Source organism: Bombina bombina, chromosome 3, assembly GCF_027579735.1.
Source record: "Bombina bombina isolate aBomBom1 chromosome 3, aBomBom1.pri, whole genome shotgun sequence".
Lineage (NCBI taxonomy): Eukaryota > Metazoa > Chordata > Amphibia > Anura > Bombinatoridae > Bombina > Bombina bombina.
Window position 1 is genome coordinate 287368849 of NC_069501.1, and position 22583 is coordinate 287391431.

Below are 22583 nucleotides of genomic sequence, written 5' to 3' on the forward strand. Positions count from 1 at the left end.
CCTCCCTAACATCTCCGACACCTAACTTCAATTATTAACCCCTAATCTGCCGACCGAATCTCGCCGCTACTGTAATAAATGGATTAACCCCTAAAGCTAAGTCTAACCCTAACCCTAACACCCCCCTAAATTAAATATAATTTAACTCTAACGAAATAAATTAACTCTTATTAAATAAATTATTCCTATTTAAAGCTAAATACTTACCTGTAAAATAAACCCTAATATAGCTACAATATAAATTATAATTATATTATAGCTATTTTAGGATTTATATTTATTTTACAGGTAACTTTGTATTTAGTTTAACCAGGTACAATAGCTATTAAATAGTTAAGAACTATTTAATTGCTAAAATAGTTAAAATAATTACAAAATTACCTGTAAAATAAATCCTAACCTAAGTTACAATTAAACCTAACACTACACTATCAATAAATGAATTAAATACAATATCTAGAAATAAATACAATTAAATAAACTAACTAAGTTACAAAAAATAAAAAAATATTTACAAACAGAAAAATATTACAACAATTTTAAACTAATTACACCTACTCTAAGCCCCCTAATAAAATAACAAAGCCCCTCAAAATAAAAAAATGCCCTACCCTATTCTAAATTACAAAAGTTCAAAGCTCTTTTACCTTACCAGCCATGCCCCAAGAAATTCAGCTCTTTTGCCTGTAAAAAAAACACATACAATACCCCCCCCCCAACATTACAACCCACCACCCACATACCCCTAATCTGTTAGGTTTATTTAAGGTGGGTTTGGGTTAGATTAGGGGTATGTGGGTGGTGGGTTGTAATGTTGGGGGGGTTAGAGTAGGTGTAATTAGTTTAAAATTGTTGTAATATTTTTCTAATGTTTGTAAATATTTTTTTATTTTTTGTACTTTAGTTAGTTTATTTCATTGTATTTATTTGTAGATATTGTATTTAAATAATTTATTGATAGTGTAGTGTTAGGTTTAATTGTAGATAATAGTTGGTATTTTATTTAATTAATTTATTGATAGTGTAGTGTTAGGTTTAATTGTAACTTAGGTTAGGATTTATTTTACAGGTAATTTTGTAATTATTTTAACTATTTTAGCTATTAAATAGTTCTTAACTATTTAATAGCTATTGTACCTGGTTAAAATAAATACAAAGTTACCTGTAAAATAAATATAAATCCTAAAATAGCTATAATATAATTATAATTTATATTGTAGCTATATTAGGATTTATTTTACAGGTAAGTATTTAGCTTTAAATAGGAATAATTTATTTAATAAGAGTTAATTAATTTTGTTAGATGTAAATTATATTTAACTTAGGGGGGTGTTAGTGTTAGGGTTAGACTTAGCTTTAGGGGTTAATACATTTATTAGAATAGCGGTGAGCTCCAGTCGGCAGATTAGGGGTTAATGTTTGAAGTTAGGTGTCGGCGATGTTAGGGAGGGCAGATTAGGGGTTAATACTATTTATTATAGGGTTAGTGAGGCGGATTAGGGGTTAATAACTTTATTATAATAGCGGTGCGGTCCGCTCGGCAGATTAGGGGTTAATAAGTGTAGGCAGGTGGAGGCGACGTTGTGGGGGGCAGATTAGGGGTTAATAAATATAATATAGGGGTCGGCGGTGTTAGGGGCAGCAGATTAGGGGTACATAGGGATAATGTAATAGCGGCGGTTTACGGAGTGGCAGATTAGGGGTTAATAATAATATGCAGGGGTCAGCGATAGCGAGGGCGGCAGATTAGGGGTTAATAAGTGTAAGGTTAGGGGTGTTTAGACTTGGGGTACATGTTAGAGTGTTAGGTGCAGACGTAGGAAGTGTTTCCCCATAGCAAACAATGGGGCTGCGTTAGGAGCTGAACACTGCTTTTTTGCAGGTGTTAGGTTTTTTTTCAGCTCAAACAGCCCCATTGTTTTCTATGGGGGAATCGTACACGAGCACGTTTTTGAAGCTGGCCGTGTCCGTAAGCAACTCTGGTATCGAGAGTTGCAGTGGCGGTAAATATGCCTGTACGCTCCCTTTTTGGAGCCTAACGCAGCCATTCTGTGAACTCTCAATACCAGAGATATTTAAAAGGTGGGGCCAGAAAAAAGCCAGCGTTAGCTACGCGGGTCGTTGCCGACAAAACTCTAAATCTAGGCCTTAGGGTTTATTTTACATGTAAGTATTTAGTTTTAAATAGGAATTATTTAGTTATTAATAGTAGTTTTTTTTAGATTTATTTTAATTATATTAAAGTTAGGGGGTGTTAGGGTTAGACTTAGGGTTAGGTTTAGGGGTTAATAACTTTAGTATAGTTGCGGAAACTTTGGGGGCAGCAGATTAGGGGTTAATAACAGTAATGTAGGTTGTGGCAATGTTAGGGACATCAGATTAGGGGTTAATAATATTTAACTAGTGTTTGCAATGCGGGAGTACGGCGGTTTAGGGATTAATATGTTTATTATAGTGTCGGCGATGTCCGGAGCAGCAGATTAGGGGTTAATTATTTTATTTTATTATTTGTGATGCGGGAGGGCCTCGGTTTAGGGGTTATTAGGTAGTTTATGGGTGTTAGTGTACTTTTTAACACTTTAGTTATGAGTTTTATGTTACAGCTTTGTAGCGCAAAACTCATAACTACTGACTTTCAGTTTACGGTATGGATCTTGACGGTATAGGCTGTACCGCTCACATTTTTGGCCAGACAGGCAAAATCGTAATGCCGGCGCTATGGAAGTCCCGTCAAAAAAGTGTGCGGTACAGAAATACCTGCAAGATTCGTAATACCAGCGGTAGTGAAAAAGAGCCATAACGCAAAACTCGTAATCTAGCCGATTTAAAAAAAATTATTGAGAGATGCAGTGGGCAGGTCTGTCTCTCTCATTGCACAACATATATGAGCGCACTGGCCAGCTTATGCTGTGTTGTCACACACCTAACCCCTTTATCCAATCGAATGGTGGGGAGAGCCACACTGTTTCACTGTGTCAGGCAGTCATCACCAGCCATCCTGAGCCTACCAGGAGTCGCACTGGGTGTTGTCCCACCCACAATCCCACTAAGCTTGCCTTCCCAACACAGTGTTCCCTCTTATGAAGACACCGCAGGAAGTGGTTGAGCAGTCTACTTGAAGCACTTATGCAGCTGTGCATAGTTGGATTTGAGCCTTGAGAAGTAGGACAATGTGCTTTGCTTGGCATTTATAAAACTGTCCGTCTCTGCCCCACTCTCCATCATTCCCACCCTCTCCCCAGCTCAGAATCAGAAAGCCCCTCTGTGTTGCGTTATTTCCCCTGGCTGTATTCCTTTTTAAATGACAGTGACATAGAGGTTGAATTATTAAGGGTCGAATGGCCTCTGATCCCCCTGTTCCGTGCGAGCCTTCAAATACTTGAAAAATCATTTTATTTAATTTGTTTTACTGTGTATTTACTTTAAATATTTTACATTCCAATGTTCTTCACATAGGAGAAAATGTTCTTTGTATTGTTAAATACAGGGAGTGCAGAATTATTAGGCAAGTTGTATTTTTGAGGATTAATTTTATTATTGAACAACAACCATGTTCTCAATGAACCCAAAAAACTCATTAATATCAAAGCTGAATAGTTTTGGAAGTAGTTTTTAGTTTGTTTTTAGTTATAGCTATTTTAGGGGGATATCTGTGTGTGCAGGTGACTATTACTGTGCATAATTATTAGGCAACTTAACAAAAAACAAATATATACCCATTTCAATTATTTATTTTTACCAGTGAAACCAATATAACATCTCAACATTCACAAATATACATTTCTGACATTCAAAAACAAAACAAAAACAAATCAGTGACCAATATAGCCACCTTTCTTTGCAAGGACACTCAAAAGCCTGCCATCCATGGATTCTGTCTGTGTTTTGATCTGTTCACCATCAACATTGCGTGCAGCAGCAACCACAGCCTCCCAGACACTGTTCAGAGAGGTGTACTGTTTTCCCTCCTTGTAAATCTCACATTTGATGATGGACCACAGGTTCTCAATGGGGTTCAGATCAGGTGAACAAGGAGGCCATGTCATTAGATTTTCTTCTTTTATACCCTTTCTTGCCAGCCACGCTGTGGAGTACTTGGACGCGTGTGATGGAGCATTGTCCTGCATGAAAATCATGTTTTTCTTGAAGGATGCAGACTTCTTCCTGTACCACTGCTTGAAGAAGGTGTCTTCCAGAAACTGGCAATAGGACTGGGAGTTGAGCTTGACTCCATCCTCAACCCGAAAAGGCCCCACAAGCTCATCTTTGATGATACCAGCCCAAACCAGTACTCCACCTCCACCTTGCTGGCGTCTGAGTCGGACTGGAGCTCTCTGCCCTTTACCAATCCAGCCACGGGCCCATCCATCTGGCCCATCAAGACTCACTCTCATTTCATCAGTCCATAAAACCTTAGAAAAATCAGTCTTGAGATATTTCTTGGCCCAGTCTTGACGTTTCAGCTTGTGTGTCTTGTTCAGTGGTGGTCGTCTTTCAGCCTTTCTTACCTTGGCCATGTCTCTGAGTATTGCACACCTTGTGCTTTTGGGCACTCCAGTGATGTTGCAGCTCTGAAATATGGCCAAACTGGTGGCAAGTGGAATCTTGGCAGCTGCACGCTTGACTTTTCTCAGTTCATGGGCAGTTATTTTGCGCCTTGGTTTTTCTACACGCTTCTTGCGACCCTGTTGACTATTTTGAATGAAACGCTTGATTGTTCGATGATCACGCTTCAGAAGCTTTGCAATTTTAAGAGTGCTGCATCCCTCTGCAAGATATCTCACTATTTTTTACTTTTCTGAGCCTGTCAAGTCCTTCTTTTGACCCATTTTGCCAAAGGAAACAAAGTTGCCTAATAATTATGCACACCTGATATAGGGTGTTGATGTCATTAGACCACACCCCTTCTCATTACAGAGATGCACATCACCTAATATGCTTAATTGGTAGTAGGCTTTCGAGCCTATACAGCTTGGAGTAAGACAACATGCATAAAGAGGATGATGTGGTCAAAATACTCATTTGCCTAATAATTCTGCACTCCCTGTATATATTCATATATGTATCTGTATATGCCTATACTTATATATATATATATGTATATGTATATTTTCATATAGATATATAGGTATAGAGTTTAATTTTACAAAAAAATATTTATATATATATATATATATATATTTCAAATTTAAAAGATGTGAAAAATATTGTAATGTAAAATATAAATAACTCTCTTTGCCTAGCGCAGTGTTGGGTTAGCACTCAAGAAATAAGTATGAGGGTTTTTTTTTTCATTTAGCAGCGCACTCCATTATAGGGAGAAGTTAAGACAGTCCTGAAATTAGCATGAACCTGCTTTTGTTCATGTGCAAACCATTTACTTTCAACTTGTAATATCTATCACAGAAATTAAAAATGTTCTTTCAGCCGTGTTTGCGCTCAAGCGAAATCACTAAATAGCACGCTAATTGTAATCTGGTCCCATGGCAGCTAAACTGCTGGAACCAGGAGCCTCAAAAAAACAGTAGGGAAGGCTGGATGCAGTATTTTAATCAATAGTTAGTTGTATGGTGTTCATGGAGTCCAGTTGTGGCTGAATGGTCCAGAGCAGAATGAGGTAGTATCAGAGCTTCCTTTTCCCATTGCTTGGGAAATCCTCAAAACAAAAACTTGCTTAGGTCTATTTTCCATTGCTTTTGTACACTGTGTAAACTGGTGGTAACATAAAACATCCCCATAGATATTAATGGAGATATTTGTTGTAATTTACAATAGCAAAAATGGAAATTAGGCCTTAGAAAGCATGGCAAAATGTCATGAAACCCCAAAAAAATTCTTTTGATTCACATAGAGCATACAATTTTAAACAACTTTTCAATTTACTTCTATTATGTAATTTGCTTTGTTCTTTTGGTATCATTTGTTCATAAGTATACCGAGGTAAGCTCAGAAACTGGGAGCTAGCTGCTGATTGGGGCTGCACATTTATGCCTCTTGTGATTGGCTTATCAATGTATTCAGCTCCCTGTAGTACATTGCTGCTCCTTCAATAAAGGATACCAAGAGAATTAATCAAAATGTATAAAATAAGTAAATTGGAGTCATGAAAATGTTTGGGTATCATGTCCTTTTAAGAAATGCAAAGCATATAACCAACAAAGAAAGACAAAATACATTTAACCCCTTAACGACCGAGAACGTGCCAGGTACGTCCTCCAAAACACAGCAGTTAATGACCATGGAGCTCTGTGACATTGCCCTCCCCTGGATCCACTCTTATCTCTCTAATAGGTCCTTTTCTGTCTCATTTGCTGGCGACTGTTGGAGTACCTCAAGGCTCTGTTCTAGGCCCTCTACTCTTCTCTATTTATACTTCCTCACTGGGTAAACTTATCAGTAGCTATGGCTTCAACTATCACCTCTATGCTGATGATACTCAGATCTACCTATCCACCCCTGCACTCTCTCCTTCTGTCCTTTCCCTCATAAGCAACTGCTTATCTGGCATTTCTTCCTTGATGGCCTCTCACCACCTAAAAATTAACATTTCCAAGACGGAGCTTCTTCTAATCCCCCATCTAATTCTACTCCTGTTTCTAACTTTACTATCACTGTTGGCAGCACCACTATCTCCCCATCACCCAAGTCCGCTGCCTAGGAGTTACACTTGACTCCAATGTCCTTCTTACCCCACATCCAATTGCTCTCTTCATCCTGTTGCAACCACCTATGCAATATCTCCAAAATTCATCCTTTTCTGAGTGCTGAAACAGCTAATTCATTCCCAAGTAATTTCCCAGCTTGACTACTGTAATAAACTACTAACTGGCCTTCCTCTCTCCCCCCTTCAATCCATCCTAAATGCCTCTGCTAAGCTAATCCACCTCTCCCGACGCTCTGTATCTGCTGCACCCCTCTGTGAGTCCCTTCACTGGCTCCCCATTCACAGCAGAATTAAATTCAAAATTCTCAATCTGACCTGCAAAGCCCTTACCAACGAAGCCCCCCCCCCACCTGTCCTCACTCATCAACAAATATACTCCAGCCCGTCCCCTAAGATCCAACAACGATCTACTCCTTGCAAATTCTACCATCACCTCTTCCCATGCTAGACTACAGGACTTCTCTCGTGCAGCACCAACCCTCTGGAATGCATTTCCTCAAGACTTTCCCCCAACCTCTCCTCCTTTAAACGCTCCCTAAAGACCGTCTTGTTCAGGGAAGCCTATCACCAAATCAGTAACTAATGAATTCCACTTGCCGAATAGTTGCCCTCATCTAACTCCACACTAACAATATTCCCACCTTTACAGTCCCCACCTCCTATCCATCTAGATTGTAAGTTCCCACGGGAACAGGGCTCCCAATTCAAATTTTGTTTGGTGTCTCATATTGTACTGTCCTTTTATCTTTGTTACACATGGACACTAGGTCTGCATACCAGGTCCTGCGTGGCCACGCAGGCGCTATCAGAATCACTGATGCTCTCTCCTGTTTGATCTTGGCAATCAGTCGAGGAAGTAGCGGAAATGGTGGAAACACATAAGCCATGTTGAAAACCCAAGGAGCTGCTAGAGCATCTATCAGCACCGCTGGACCTGGATCCGTAACAAGGAAGCTTGGCGTTCTGGCGAGACGCCATGAGATCCAGTTCTGGTTTGCCCCAACGATGAATCAGTTGAGCAAAGACCTCCGGATGAAGTTCCCACTCCCCCGGATGAAAAGTCTGGCGACTTAGAAAATCCGCCTCCCAGTTCTCCACGCCTGGGATGTAAATCGCTGACAGGTGGCAAGAGTGAGACTCTGCCCAGCGAATTATCTTGGAGACTTCTAACATCACTAGGGAACTCCTGGTTCCCCCTTGATGATTGATGTAAGCCACAGTCGTGATATTGTCCGACTGAAATCTGATGAACCTCAGTGTTGCTAACTGAGGCCAAGCTAGAAGAGCATTGAATATTGCTCTTAACTCCAGAATATTTATTGGAAGGAGTTTCTCCTCCTGAGTCCACGATCCCTGAGCCTTCAAGGAGTTCCAGACTGCGCCCCAACCTAGAAGGCTGGCATCTGTTGTTACAATCGTCCAATCTGGCCTGCGAAAGGTCATCCCTTTGGACAAATGGACCCGAGAAAGCCACCAGAGAAGAGAATCTCTGGTCTCTTGATCCAGATTTAGTTGAGGGGACAAATCTGAGTAATCCCCATTCCACTGACTTAGCATGCATAATTGCAGCGGTCTGAGATGTAGGCGCGCAAATGGAACTATGTCCATTGCCGCTACCATTAAGCCGATTACTTCCATGCACTGAGCTACTGACGGGTGTGGAATGGAATGAAGGACACGGCAAGCATTTAGCAGTTTTGATAACCTGGACTCCGTCAGGTAAATTTTCATCTCTATAGAATCTATAAGAGTCCCTAGGAAGGGAACCCTTGTGAGTGGTAATAGAGAACTCTTTTCCAGGTTCACCTTCCACCCATGCGACCTCAGAAATGCCAGTCTCTGTGTGAGACTTGGCAATTTGAAAACTTGACGCTTGTATCAGAATGTCATCTAGGTACGGAGCCACCGCTATGCCTTGCGGTCTTAGCACTGCCAGAAGTGAGCCCAGAACCTTTGTAAAGATTCTCGGGGCGTAGCTAACCCGAAGGGAAGAGCTACAAACTGGTAATGCCTGTCTAGAAAGGCAAATCTTAGGTACCGATAATGATCTTTGTGAATCGGTATGTGAAGGTAGGCATCCTTTAAGTCCACTGTGGTCATATACTGACCCTCTTGGATCATGGGTAGGATGGTTCGAATAGTTTCCATTTTGAATGATGGAACTCTTAGGAATTTGTTTAAGATTTTTAGGTCCAAGATTGGTCTGAAGGTTCCCTCTTTCTTGGGAACCACAAACAGATTTGAGTAAAATCCTTGCCCTTGTTCCGTCCGCGGAACTGGGTGGATCACCCCCATTACTAGGAGGTCTTGTACACAGTGAAGAAAAGCCTCTTTCTTTATTTGGTTTGCTGATAACCTTGAAAGATGAAATCTCCCTTGTGGAGGAGAAGCTTTGAAGTCCAGAAGGTATCCCTGAGATATAATCTCCAACGCCCAGGGATCCTGGACATCTCTTGCTCAAGCCTGGGCGAAGAGAGAAAGTCTGCCCCCCACTAGATCCGTTTCCGGATAGGGGGCCCTCTCTTCATGCTGTCTTAGGGGCAGTAGTAGGCTTTCTGGCCTGCTTGCCCTTGTTCCAGGACTGGTTAGTTTTCCAGCCCTGTTTGTAACGAGCAACAGTTCCTTCCTGTTTTGGGGCGGAGGAAGTTGATGTTGCTCCTGCCTTGAAGTTTCGAAAGGCACGAAAATTAGACTGTTTGGCCTTTGATTTGGCCCTGTCCTGAGGAAGAGTATGACCCTTACCTCCAGTAATGTCAGCAATAATTTCTTTCAATCCGGGCCCGAATAAGGTCTGCCCTTTGAAAGGAATAATAAGTAATTTGGATTTAGAAGTCACGTCAGCTGACCAAGATTTAAGCCATAGCGCTCTGCGCGCTTGGATGGCGAATCCGGAGTTCATAGCCGTTAGTTTGGTTAAATGTACAACGGCATCAGAAATAAATGCGTTAGCTAGCTTAAGTGCTTTAAGCTTGTCCATAATCTCATCCAATGGAGCTGTGCGAATGGCCTCTTCCAGAGACTCAAACCAGAATGCCGCAGCAGCAGTGACAGGCGCAATGCATGCAAGGGGCTGTAAGATAAAACCTTGTTGAACAAACATTTTCTTAAGGTAACCTTCTAATTTTTTATCCATTGGATCCGAAAAAGCACAACTATCCTCCACGGGATAGTGGTACGCTTAGCTAAAGTAGAAACTGCTCCCTCCACCTTAGGGACTGTCTGCCATAAGTCTCGTGTGGTGGCGTCTATTGGAAACATTTTTCTAAATATAGGAGGAGGGGAAAAGGGCACACCGGGTCTATCCCACTCCTTGCCAATAATCTCTGTAAGCCTTTTAGGTATAGGAAAAACGTCAGTACACACCGGCACCGCATAGTATCTATCCAGCCTACATAATTTCTCTGGAATTGCAACTGTATTACAGTCATTCAGAGCCGCTAAAACCTCCCCTAGCAATACACGGAGGTTCTCAAGCTTAAATTTAAAATTAGAGATCTCTGAATCCGGTCTCCCTGGATCAGATCCGTCACCCACAGAATGAAGCTCTCCGTCCTCATGTTCTGCAAATTGTGACGCAGTATCGGACATGGCTCTCACATCAACAGCGCGCTCTGTCCTTATCCCAGAGCTATCGCGCTTGCCTCTTAATTCTGGCAGTTTAGATAATACTTCTGTCATAACATTAGCCATGTCTTGTAAAGTGATTTGTATGGACCTCTCTGATGTATTTGGCGCCACAATATCACGCGCCTCCTGGGCGGGAGGCGAAGGTACTGACACGTGAAGGGAGTTAGTCGGCATAACTTCCCCCTCGTTCTCTGGTGATAATTCCTTTACAGATAAAGACTGACCTTTATTATTTAAAGTGAAATCAATGCATTTAGTTCACATCTTTCTATGGGGTTCCACATTGGCCTTCAAACATAGTGAACAAACAGATTCATCTGTGTCAGACATGTTTAAACAGACTAGCAATGAGACTAGCAAGCTTGGAAAATACTTTCAAATAAATTTACAAGCAATATAAAAAACGCTACTGCGCCTTTAAGAAGCACAAAAAAACTGTCACAGTTGAAATAACAATGAACCAAATCAGTTATAGCAACCAAATTTTCACAGTAAATGTATTAAGTTAGCAGAGCATTGCACCCACTAGCAAATGGATGATTAACCCCTTAATACCCAAAACGGATAATTAGTAAAAGAATTAACGTTTTTACACAGTCAAACACACTGTCACAGGTCTGCTGTGACTTGATTACCTCCCTCAAAATGATTTTTGAAATCCCCTGAGCGCTCTAGAGACGTCCTGGATCATGGAGGAAGAAGCAGGAAGACTGTGACTGAATTTTTACTGCGCAAAAAAGCGCTAAAATAGGCCCCTCCCACTCATATTACAACAGTGGAAAAGCCTCAGTTAACTGTTTCTATGCAGAAATATACGACAGCCATGTGGAAAAAATCATGCCCCAATAAGTTTTATCACCAATGTACCTCACAAAAAACGATTAACATGCCAGTAAACGTTTTAAAACCATCAATTTTAAAGGTTATGTATTGTTATAGATAAGCCTGCTACCAGTCGCTTCGACTGCAGTTAAGGCTCATACATTACTTCAGTATTAACAGCATTTTCTTAGTCAAATTCCATTCCTTAGAAAAATACTTTACTGCACATACATTCATCAGCCTGATACCAGTCGCTACTGCTGCATTTAAGGCTGTACTTACATTACATCGGTATCAGCAGTATTTTCTTAGTCAATTCCATTCCTTAGAAAAATATTTTACTGCACATACCTTATTTGCAGGAAAACCCCACATGCTATTCCCTTTCTGAAGTTACCCCACTCCTCAGAATGTGCGAGAACAGCCAGTGGATCTTAGTTACTTCTGCTAAGATCATAGAAAAACGCAGGCAGATTCTTCTTCTAAATACTGCCTGAGAGAAAAAACAGCACACTCCGGTGCCATTTAAAAATAACAAACTTTTGATTGAAGAAATAATTAAGTATAAAAAACTCCACACTCCTCTTACGACCTTCCTATGTTGAGGGTTGCAAGAGAATGACTGGATATGACATGTGAGGGGAGGAGCTATATAGCAGCTCTGCTTGGGTGATCCTCTTGCAACTTCCTGTTGGGAAGGGAATATATCCCATAAGTAATGGATGACCCGTGGACTGAATACACTTACAAGAGAAAACTTACTTAGAAGCTCCCAGTTTAAGTGGGAGATAAGACACTCCCTCCTCCCCCTTCCTCTGCATATGAAAAAACTCTTTAAACAAACAGGAGCAAGCTGGAGTAGGTGTACCTTGGTTAGGAGTCTGAAAATCAGAGTAATGTTATTTAAAAATAAGCCAAACTATATATTTATTTATTTTTAAAAACCTGTATGGACTATATAAATGGATCATCTACAAAACATTTATGCAAAGAAAAATTGAGTGTATAATGTCCCTTTAAGCAGTAACCAATGCAGAGAGGGCCACTCTGTGGCCCTCTCTGCATCGGCCAGCGATGGTGCCAATCATTAGTGGCATGGGAGGGATAGGAGGGAGGCAGGTGGGTGGCACATCGCTGGAGGGAGCTTGAGGAGAGCGGGAGGGGGGCCAGAGGCCGCTGGGACTGCCACACTATGTAAAGAGAAAGAAAAAAATAAGCATTAGTGAGTGGGAAGGAGGGGGAATGAGGGGGATACTATGTGAGATCCATGTGGGAAAGGGATCTGGGAGGGGGTAAGGTAATGAGGGGGGACAGCTACACTACATAGCTGCCAGTACCTAAGATGGCCGCTAATAGGTAGAGGGGGGAGGATTAGAGAGCTGTTTGGGGAGTAAGGGGGGATCCTACACTGCAGAAAATATATATTAAAAAATGTATATACATATTAAAAAAGGCTTTTAATTTCACACTGGCATACTTTCTTCCAGTACTTAAACGGATATTCCAGCCAAAATTGGAAACCACATACATGCATTAGCAAAAATGCTTCTAATAAAACTATAGCTGTTTCAAAAGTGTATTTAAGTTTGAACTGTGCACCAGCATTTTAAACACAGCACTTGCTCATAGAGCCTAAGGTGCTTGTACCATCTGGTAATGACTCAATTTGTTAATTCCTGACATGATACATGCCCCACTGATGATCTGAGCAGCTGCAGTATTTAAAATGTGGGTGCAGTGACAATATCTAGCTTTGCTTTACATGCACGTACAGAGAAAAATGTTAACAATAAAACAGTGATAACTTTTACTAGAAGCATTTTTGCCAATACATGTATATTGCAAATGTGTTAATATTCAAAGATGTTATTTACCTATGTACATTTACATTTTGACTGTAATGTCTCATTAAGATGAGGGTGACCATTCTGGGGTAGGGGAGGGAAGAGAGCTGTTTGAGAGGGTTTAGGGAGAGATCAGGGGGTGGGATGTTTCAGGTGGGAGGGTAATCTATACACTAAAGCTAAAATTAACCCTACAAGCTACCTAATTAACCCCTTCATCACTGGGCATAATACAATTGTGGTGCACAGCTGCATCTAGCGGCCTTCTAATTACCAAAAAGTAATGCCAAAAGCCATATGTGTCTGCTATTTCTGAACAAAGGGGATCCCAGAGAAGCATTTACAACCATTTGTGCCATAATTGCACAAGCTGTTTGTAAATAATTTTAGTGAGAAACCTAAACTTTGTAAAAAAGTTAACAATTCTTTTTTATTTAATCGCATTTGGCAGTGAAATGGTGGCATGAAATATACCAAGATGGGCCTAGATCAATACTATGGGGCATATTTATCAAGCTCCATATGGAGCTTTATGCCCCGTGTTTCCAGCGAACCTTCAGGCTCGCCGGAAACAGAAGTTATGAAACAGCGATTTAAAGACCGCTGCTCCATAACCTGTCCGACCTGCTCTGAGGTGGCGGACAGAAATCAACCCGATCAAAATACGATCGGGTTGATTGACACCCCCTGCTAAAGGGCAATTGGCCGCGAATCTGCAGGGGACGGCATTGCACCAGCAGTTCACTAAAATTGCTGGTGAAATGATAAATGCCGACAGCATATGCTGTCCGCATTTATCGATGTGCAGTGGACATGATCCGCAATATCGGATCATGTCCGCTCCCACCATAATACATAGGCCCCTTTGGGTTGTTTTCCAAAATATATATATACATGTGAAGGGTTATTCAGGGATTCCTGACAATTAGTGTTACAATGTAACTTTCGCTAATTTTGAAAAAAAAAATGGTTTGGAAATAGCAAAGTGCTACTTGTACTTTTTGCCCTATAACTTGCAAAAAAAGCAAAGTACATGTAAACATTGGGTATTTCTAAACTCAGGACAAAATTTAGAAACAATTAAACATGGGTGTTTTTTTGGTTATTGTAGATGCATAACAGAGTTTGGGGGTCAAAGTTAGAAAAAATTAGTTTTTTTCCATTTTTTCATCATATTTTATTTTATTTTTTATAGTAAATTATATGATATGATAAAAATAATGGTATCTTTAGAAATTCCATTTAATGGCGAGAAAAACTGTATATAATATGTGTGGGTACAGTAAATGAGTAAGAGGAAAATTACAGCTAAACACAAACACAGCAGAAATGTAAAAACAACCCTGGTCCTTAACGGTAAGAAAATTGAAAAATGGTCTGGTCACTAAGGGGTTAAGATAGAGAGCCAACTTATAATGGTTCCAACATTATACATAGGACTTTTCATTATAATGGTGTAGATCTCAAGGCAAGGTAAAAACCTTTCCAAAAATCCTTTTTACGTCCTGACTACCCCTGTCCCAGAAGTCTAAATTTACATATTCCAAGAAGATGCATCAATTCAAGTCCATGTCATGCTTATTTAGTTGTGAAGATGTGCTGTAACTTACTTTTTAATCTAGCTGTGACATTCTTATTGCCTGCTCTCTCGCCTCCCACTTTAAAACTTTTTTTTTTTTTTGGTGAGCTAACAGTTTGAACTGTTCTCCAATCGACACTGTAGCTACAAAAACAAATTGTGTGAGGGCCATACTTCTAGAGCGCTGATTGGAGAACAGTTCAAACCGTTAGCTCACAAATAAAATAACTTTTGAAGTGGGTGGCTGAAGCGCTGGGTATTAGAATTTCATAAGTTAAAGCCCATCTTCATTACAACTGATGAATTAAACTCCATCTAAAGTATGGCTAACATTTCGGATCTGTTTATGCAAAAGGCAAAGTATACCATCAATGTATGGGTCATGTTTGTCAGGCCCTTGTTTTCACAGCAATATCCCCATGATAGACTTTGTCAGGTGTCCTAAGCATTTCCTTTCTCAGTTCCCTTCAGTCCGAGAAAAGGGAAGGATTTCTTTGTCTGACTATTAAGGAGTTTCTGTATATAAAGGTTATTTTTATATCATCTGACCAGTTCCTCCTTTAAAAACAGGGTTATGTATTTTATTCTTACATTATTTTTTTGCTACAAGCAAAGGGCAATTTTGTCCGAAGGTTAAATTGAAACAATTATATACACAAGTAATTCACATTTAAGAGACACTTCATGTTGACTGAGGCCACCTAAACACCAGTCTGTGAGCCACTTCCAGCCCTCCGGGGTTTTTGTATGTCCTTTAGCAAATCAGCCAATACAGCAAATAGTTTATTTAGACATTCTTGCCCTTGGACTGGTTCAGTTCTAGTTTTTAATCCCATCTGTCCAAATCATTTTTAGTTAGCAGTTCAAGTGGCACAAAGTTGTAAACCCTTCTAGTGATGACTTGGGTGAAGAAACTGAATAATCACAATAACAGATCATCAATTATTGTATTATTTATGGCAGACTTGAGTTTTCCTTATACAAATAAAGCATTAATGGTTATTATAACTATATTAATGTAATATTTTAGCATTATTTCTAAGTGACAAGAACATTTTTGAGGATAAAGAAAAAGTCATACTACTGTTAATATTAACATTTGTGTTTTACCATTATTTCTCCCCTCTCAGGTACAGTTTTCTTTTAAGGGTGAGTGTCAGATGCCCACTTTAGAAAGAACCACATTGGTGAAGAAGTTTTACCTGTTCCCTGGCCAATAACTCTATATATGGTATAACAAATGGACCCATATAGTATGGGCATACAATCATACAATCTTATTCATTGTTCTGGAAATGTGAAACAGATTACATTACAACTTTGAAATGAGAAACCAAAGAATTAAGTTTACCTCCTGACAAGATTTGGATTCATTCTAATTTTAATTAAGCTTCTTGCTTCCCAAGCATTTTTATTTTATTTATTTTTAAATCACAAACTGGCACAACATTAAAAATAAAAGCTCTTTGAGGGGCGGAGCCAGCCTGGGATCTGACCGGTCGCACTTTACTTCAGCTCTGCTGAAATAGTTTATAATTTCCCTCAAATTGACCGTCAACCCATCACAAATATACCACACAGACATCTCTGGACACTAAGAAGGGCTGGAGAACCTTGGGGACATTCAAAAATAATTATGAGGTGAAAAGAACAGCTGAATATTAGCCTGCCTAGTGATCAGCCTAACCGGGAGTTGCTGTCTCCTCTCCCACGTGGAGGCTAAGAAACATGGCTTCTGACTGGGAGTATAGCGTACAATCCTTGCTATGTGCCCACTTTCAAAGATTGGAGCGTGAACTAACCCTGGCACTTACGTCTATCAGCAGTAATTTGTCATTCAAAGACACTCGGCAATGCTTACCAACATACAAATTTTTACAGCCTGCACCTAAAGAGCCTCAGACAACCGCAAGAAGATCACTAAGCCCGACACCAGCACTTAGAGCTTCAGGTTGGTCTGATACAGATAGCCACAGCCACGCAAGTGATTTCAAACCCTTACATAATGCTAGAGTGCAGGGTGGAACTCAGCAAGCACAGTTGTGGTCTAGTCGCACTGCGAAGGGAGAAGTGTCTGACCGCTTACCGGATAACAGCATGGATTCTGAGGTATGTGTGAACCGGCTGATACCTACATTGAACGGATTATTCCAGCCAGTGCCTCAGCATAAACAGTTCAAGTGTGATGTCTATACTGCTGCCGAGCTCTCCTTCATGAAGGAATGGCTTGCAGATTGTGAAGCTAACCCTGCGCACCTTCAGATTATGCCTGTCTTTCCTAAAGCTGTACAGAGGGAGTTGTGGGACACGGGAGAAGCCTTTGCAAAGTTGATCTCATACAAAATGACACCAGCCTTTACTTCAAGGCGTCCTAAGCTGTGCACATTGGAAAATGCTCTTGGGCTCCCACGACAACACAGCCAGCGTGAAAGTTGGACAATGAGCCTTACATTGAACTTAAATTATTATGAGATGGGTTAGACATAGAAGGAATTGAGCCTATCTGTTATGCCATATGTGGGTTTCTGTTATACTTATATATTTCAGTGATGAACTAAATAATTATTTGTTTATGCTGATGTTGTTTATTTGCTATTTATCCCCAGTAGCTGCTCACATATGGAATTTTATTAGGCATATAAGTAACCCCTAGATCTAAGCTGATCCACTATTGCAACTAAATGATTAACACCCATTTTACTCCTTGTATCGGACAGATGCCCTATGTTTCTTGCTGTAATTCTATCCCATGGTGATTTTCACCTTTTTAATAATCTAAACGAGACTTTAGTCATAACCTCTCAAATGTGTTAACTGCGCCTCCTATAATGTAAAGAAATATGTAATGGTAGGTATTTAGCATTCATGGAGTGCGGCACCGCAAATAAAGTGTACTATATGATTGTATGTGTGCAGAAGTGTGCTGTACAGCAAAAGCATATGACATTCTCCTTCCTTGATCCTGATTGTTTTTGAACTCAATGTATAACTCTCCTATGGTATTTGAGGTCTAATATACATACACCCTACTGTTCACTTTTCAGGATCCAACATATTTTCAACCCTAACGTTTTTGGTACTGACTAGCTACAAATTATGGTTACATGACCCAGAACAGCATGGTATTAACTGACAATTCCTAAGACAGAGATTAGCTACATCTTTGTGGTTAATTATACTACCATGTAGCGGTTAATCTATTCTGTTTTATTGCAATTAGCTCAACTCTGAGCCTAACCTTAAAACCAGGACTATCTCATATCTTATGCCTACTGGTCCTGTGTGGTTGCACCGCCGGCGGCCGAGGCGGTGTTCCATACATGACACACTCAATAGCTTTTCAGTATGAGACTAGCTTTATTGACTATAACATACTAGCTGTGTTGGGCTATTTGCACATATGCGGTACTATCTGTACATATACAGTTAAGAATTGGTACCATAGTTCGACAGTTAGACCCAATAATGATGTGATGTGCTGTGCAGCCTTACTCCAAAGCATTTGATAGGTTTCCAGTGCAGGCTGGTCCTACACTAACGCTATTATCTTCCTGCGCATAATATCCTACGTGACCCACATAAACTATGTCATATAGAGGAGTCTGGTTGTTGGTTTCCACTAAATTAGATGCAGCCCAGCCGAGCCCAGCCCAGCAAACAATTAGTTCACTTTCATACAACTATCTGTAATTTATGTCCCCAGGGATTTCTCCACAATAGATTAACATTATTGAATTATCACCTCCTGCCCCCCTATATAATAAACCTCCTATATCAGGAGGGTTAAATATGCGGTTTTTCTATTCTATACCGCACCCTAATTACTTTCTTTATAAGTTAGCACTGCAATATTACATGATACTGTTTTTTATTTTCCTTACCCAGTGTAACAGAACTGTGACTATCTGTTACTATATGTTACTTATATATAGGAAAAGCTATCCTCCTCTATAGTATTTAAAACTCTGCAGGGTCCATAAGAGGTCCTAACTGTTAATGGAGGAATCTATGCTTGTTATAAAAAGAGGTTCTACCTTTATATTGTACTATAATGTTTCTCCTGCTTTACACTTTTTCAACGTTATGTATTGTTATTGTCTCCACAGGAGAATAATTGGCTAATTGTCATTCCTACTTTGCTGTCAATTAGCAAGTTAAAGGGACAGTCTAGAGCATGTAATTTTAAACAAGTTTCCAATTTACTTTTATCACCAGTTTTGCTTTGTTCTCTTGGTATTCTTAGTTGAAAGCTTAACCTAGGAGGTTCATATGCTAATTTCTTAGACCTTGAAGGCCACCTCTTTTCAGAATGCATTTTAACAGTTTTTCACCACTAGAGGGTGTTAGTTCACGTATTTCATATAGATAACACTGTGCTCGTGCACGTGAAGTTATCTGGGAGCAGGCACTGATTGGCTAGACTGCAAGTCTGTCAAAAGAACTGAAATAAAGGGGCAGTTTGCAGAGGCTTAGATACAAGATAATCACAGAGGTTAAAAGTATATTATTATAACTGTGTTGGTTATGCAAAACTGGGAAATGGGTAATAAAGGGATTATCTATCTTTTAAAGCAATAAAAATTCTGGTGTAGACTGTCCCTTTAATGTACCTGTTGAAAACCTCAATAAAAATAACATTTAAAAAATAAATAAAAAAAAAAAGCTCTGAGTTTTTTTGTATTTGGTGTATTTTTTTCCACTTTTTTGTATTTTTTACACTTTTTCAACGTTATGTATTGTTATTGTCTCCACAGGAGAATAATTGGCCAATTGTCATTCCTACTTTGCTGTCAATTAGCAAGTTAAAGGGACAGTCTAGAGCATGTAATTTTAAACAAGTTTCCAATTTACTTTTATCACCAGTTTTGCTTTGTTCTCTTGGTATTCTTAGTTGAAAGCTTAACCTAGGAGGTTCATATGCTAATTTCTTAGACCTTGAAGGCCACCTCTTTTCAGAATGCATTTTAACAGTTTTTCACCACTAGAGGGTGTTAGTTCACTTATTTCATATAGATAACACTGTGCTCGTGCATGTGAAGTTATCTGGGAGCAGGCACTGATTGGCTAGACTGCAAGTCTGTCAAAAGAACTGAAATAAAGGGGCAGTTTGCAGAGGCTTAGATACAAGATAATCACAGAGGTTAAAAGTATATTATTATAACTGTGTTGGTTATGCAAAACTGGGGAATGGGTAATAAAGGGATTATCTATCTTTTAAAACAATAAAAAATTCTGGTGTAGACTGTCCCTTTAATGTACCTGTTGAAAACCTCAATAAAAATAACATTTAAAATAAAAAAAAAAAAAAAAAAAAGCTCTGAGTTTTTTTGTATTTGGTGTATTTTTTTCCATCTTGATGTAATTATATGATAACCATTTGAGAAGTATTGTTAGAGATCACCTGGAAAGTAATTCACACATACACTGTCCTTAAGGAGCTCATACATTCACATGAATAGGCAAACATTAAGGGGTAAATCACAAAAGTACTTAAATGGGATATTAAAATCATATTTATATATGCATAGTTTATTTATGCATCAGCAATTTAAGCACTGCATTACTAAAGAGCAGCAATCAAAATAAATATTTTAAAAGCTTTCTTAACAGATTTTGTGATAGAAAAAGAATTACATTGCTTTGCAATCCAAGTGCATACCACTTGAGTATTGTTTACCTTTTTCCTTTGCTGTGGACAGTTAGTTGCAGGGTCAGAAAGTGAGAAAAGTTAAATTGCCAGAAAAAAAATAGGCAAAATACATAATGAGGCAAATTAAAATTTCACTAAGCATATTTAACCTGCTAATACATATATGTGCATAAGTACAGAGCCAGGCTGTTGCCTAATGCTTGAAATCTCAAAGATGTGGCAACTGTCCTGTTTTTCCTGGGACAGTACTGTTTTCTGTTTGTTTGTTTATTTTCTTGCTTCCTGTCCCTACCTTTTTTTTTTTTTTTTTTTTTTTTTTTTTTTTTTTTATAGATTTTATTGAGGCAATAAAGAAATACAGATATTCAGTGTAGTACATTTTGATCAGTGTTAGCGAGATAAAGTGAACTCTAATACCAAAGCCATATTATATGACAAGTAAAATATAAGATCTAAATCTAGTTGGAAAAATAAATCAGCTACTCCTCTTATCACAAAAAACATATACATTGCGTTGTAGGTAATCATATATATGATAGCATAACTAGAATTATTGCCAGTAGGCACAACTATGCATAGTTGATCACCAAAAGGTTAGAAAAACAGCACACCTTCTCTGCTTGTAGTGGGGCACGGAATAAAGGACTTGCCAGGTCCCAGTCAATCCAAGTATAAAGAATATTCCAGCCTCCAATTTCTTTAAAAGACCTTTATTTCATATAGGGTCCTGAGTAGAAATTACAAAGATTCAAGCCTAAACAGGCTCTTAATCATGGATGATTCATGATTAAGAGCCTGTTTAGGCTTGAAACGTTGTTATTTCTACTCAGGACCCTATATGAAATAAACAACTATGCATAGTAACCTTAGGAAATGAGAGCTATTATTGTTACATAAGGTCATAAGCATACTATTTTCCTATTGTCTCACATTCAGCATCATATTGTATATAATATTTAAATACACTAATATATGAATTGAAGATAGAAACACCGCACTGCAAGTATTTCAAAACTGGACTATAAAACCAGCGCTCACACATATATGCTGAATAAAGGTTATGCTAATTCACTGAACATGAATAGTCTAGTAACATCATTTAAATATCAAGTAAGGTAATATGAACAACTTTAGATAAGTGAGTAACTAAATATATGCTATAAACAAATGTATATGCTGTTCATAGCTGAGTAGTATATACCAACAGCTTGTATTAACTATCTATAGGTGAAACTAAGGGTCTGAGAGTTATCAGAGGACCAGAGTCTAAAGTTCTATTAATCAACCTAATCACTTCCATTGAGAATGTATGGGTATCATGAAGTCTCAGTCAATCACCATATATGTCGATTGATGATCCTTTGTAAGGCATATCCTCCTATCCCACACCAGCTTTGTAGTTAGGCATGCCAGGTCATCTTGTGCATCTTCCTGCTGATCCACCGAGAACACGCTTCTGTGGGTTATATGCTCTGAGACTTGCTCAAAGTCTACAAAAATAGTCTCTAGTATTAGCGTGATATCCTCCATGGTGATTGAATAGCCTTAGGTTCACCTGGGGTCTGTCGAAATCTTATACAGAAGTGGAGTAAGTCTGCTCCATAGGTATTGATCTAACCCACGGTATAGATAGCCTTGTGGCCTTAGCGGTCATACGTTTATCAGAGATGTAGTACGGTTCCGGCACCAAACCACTATATCTCAACAGTGAAGCAAATATATAAGGTCGATAAATAATTATTATTGGAGTTCTAAATAATAAATAAATAATAGTGAATTCCATATATAAGCCTCTAAAATCAAATTTATAGCCTGGAACTCCAGATGTATGCATCCTACCGCTTTGGTGGCTAGCTCTCCCCCCCCCCGTCCTTTGCTCAATTTAGTCTGCAGTTTTATAATATTGTGTACAGTACAATATTCCCACCATAGAAGTCATTGTGGCTTTTGATTTTACTCTATTGATGTGAGGGTAGAATGCAATGTGTGATGAAGCAAGGCATCTCAATAGTGTTGCACAATTAGGAACATGTTTTATTTTATATATATTTATATATATTCAACAGAGAGCACGCTAATACATAGATATAAAATAAAAACAAAATGCAGATAACAAAATAATATAGAAGCATGTAGTGCAAATTGCCCTTTCGACTCAAAATAAAGTATACATAGTTACATATTCAAATATTGTACCTCCAAAAAAACAAAAGGAGATCATATGTATCAACCGGCTTCCGCCTGTGTCCAGTGTTGGATTTTTCCATTTTTTAACACAAAAAATAAGCCCAAATAAACCATTCCACCCCAAGAAAATGCAAAACAAAAAGAAAACAAATGCAGACAAAAAAAAGATCAAAACCAAACAAAAACAAAAAAATAAAATATAACTTAAAA

The 22583-nt window shown here is 39.0% G+C and overlaps 1 protein-coding gene across 1 annotated transcript in view; it reads left to right on the forward strand.

Annotated features, from left to right (window-relative positions):
• Positions 1-16007, forward strand: part of LOC128653198 (caspase-1-A) — a gene marked incomplete in the record, with an annotated part of 196297 nt that extends 180290 nt beyond the window's left edge. The window contains 1 exon segment of the mRNA XM_053706343.1: positions 15667-16007. Coding sequence (XP_053562318.1) covers positions 15667-15756 — 90 coding nt within the window.
• Between the last annotated feature and the right edge of the window lie 6576 nt (positions 16008-22583).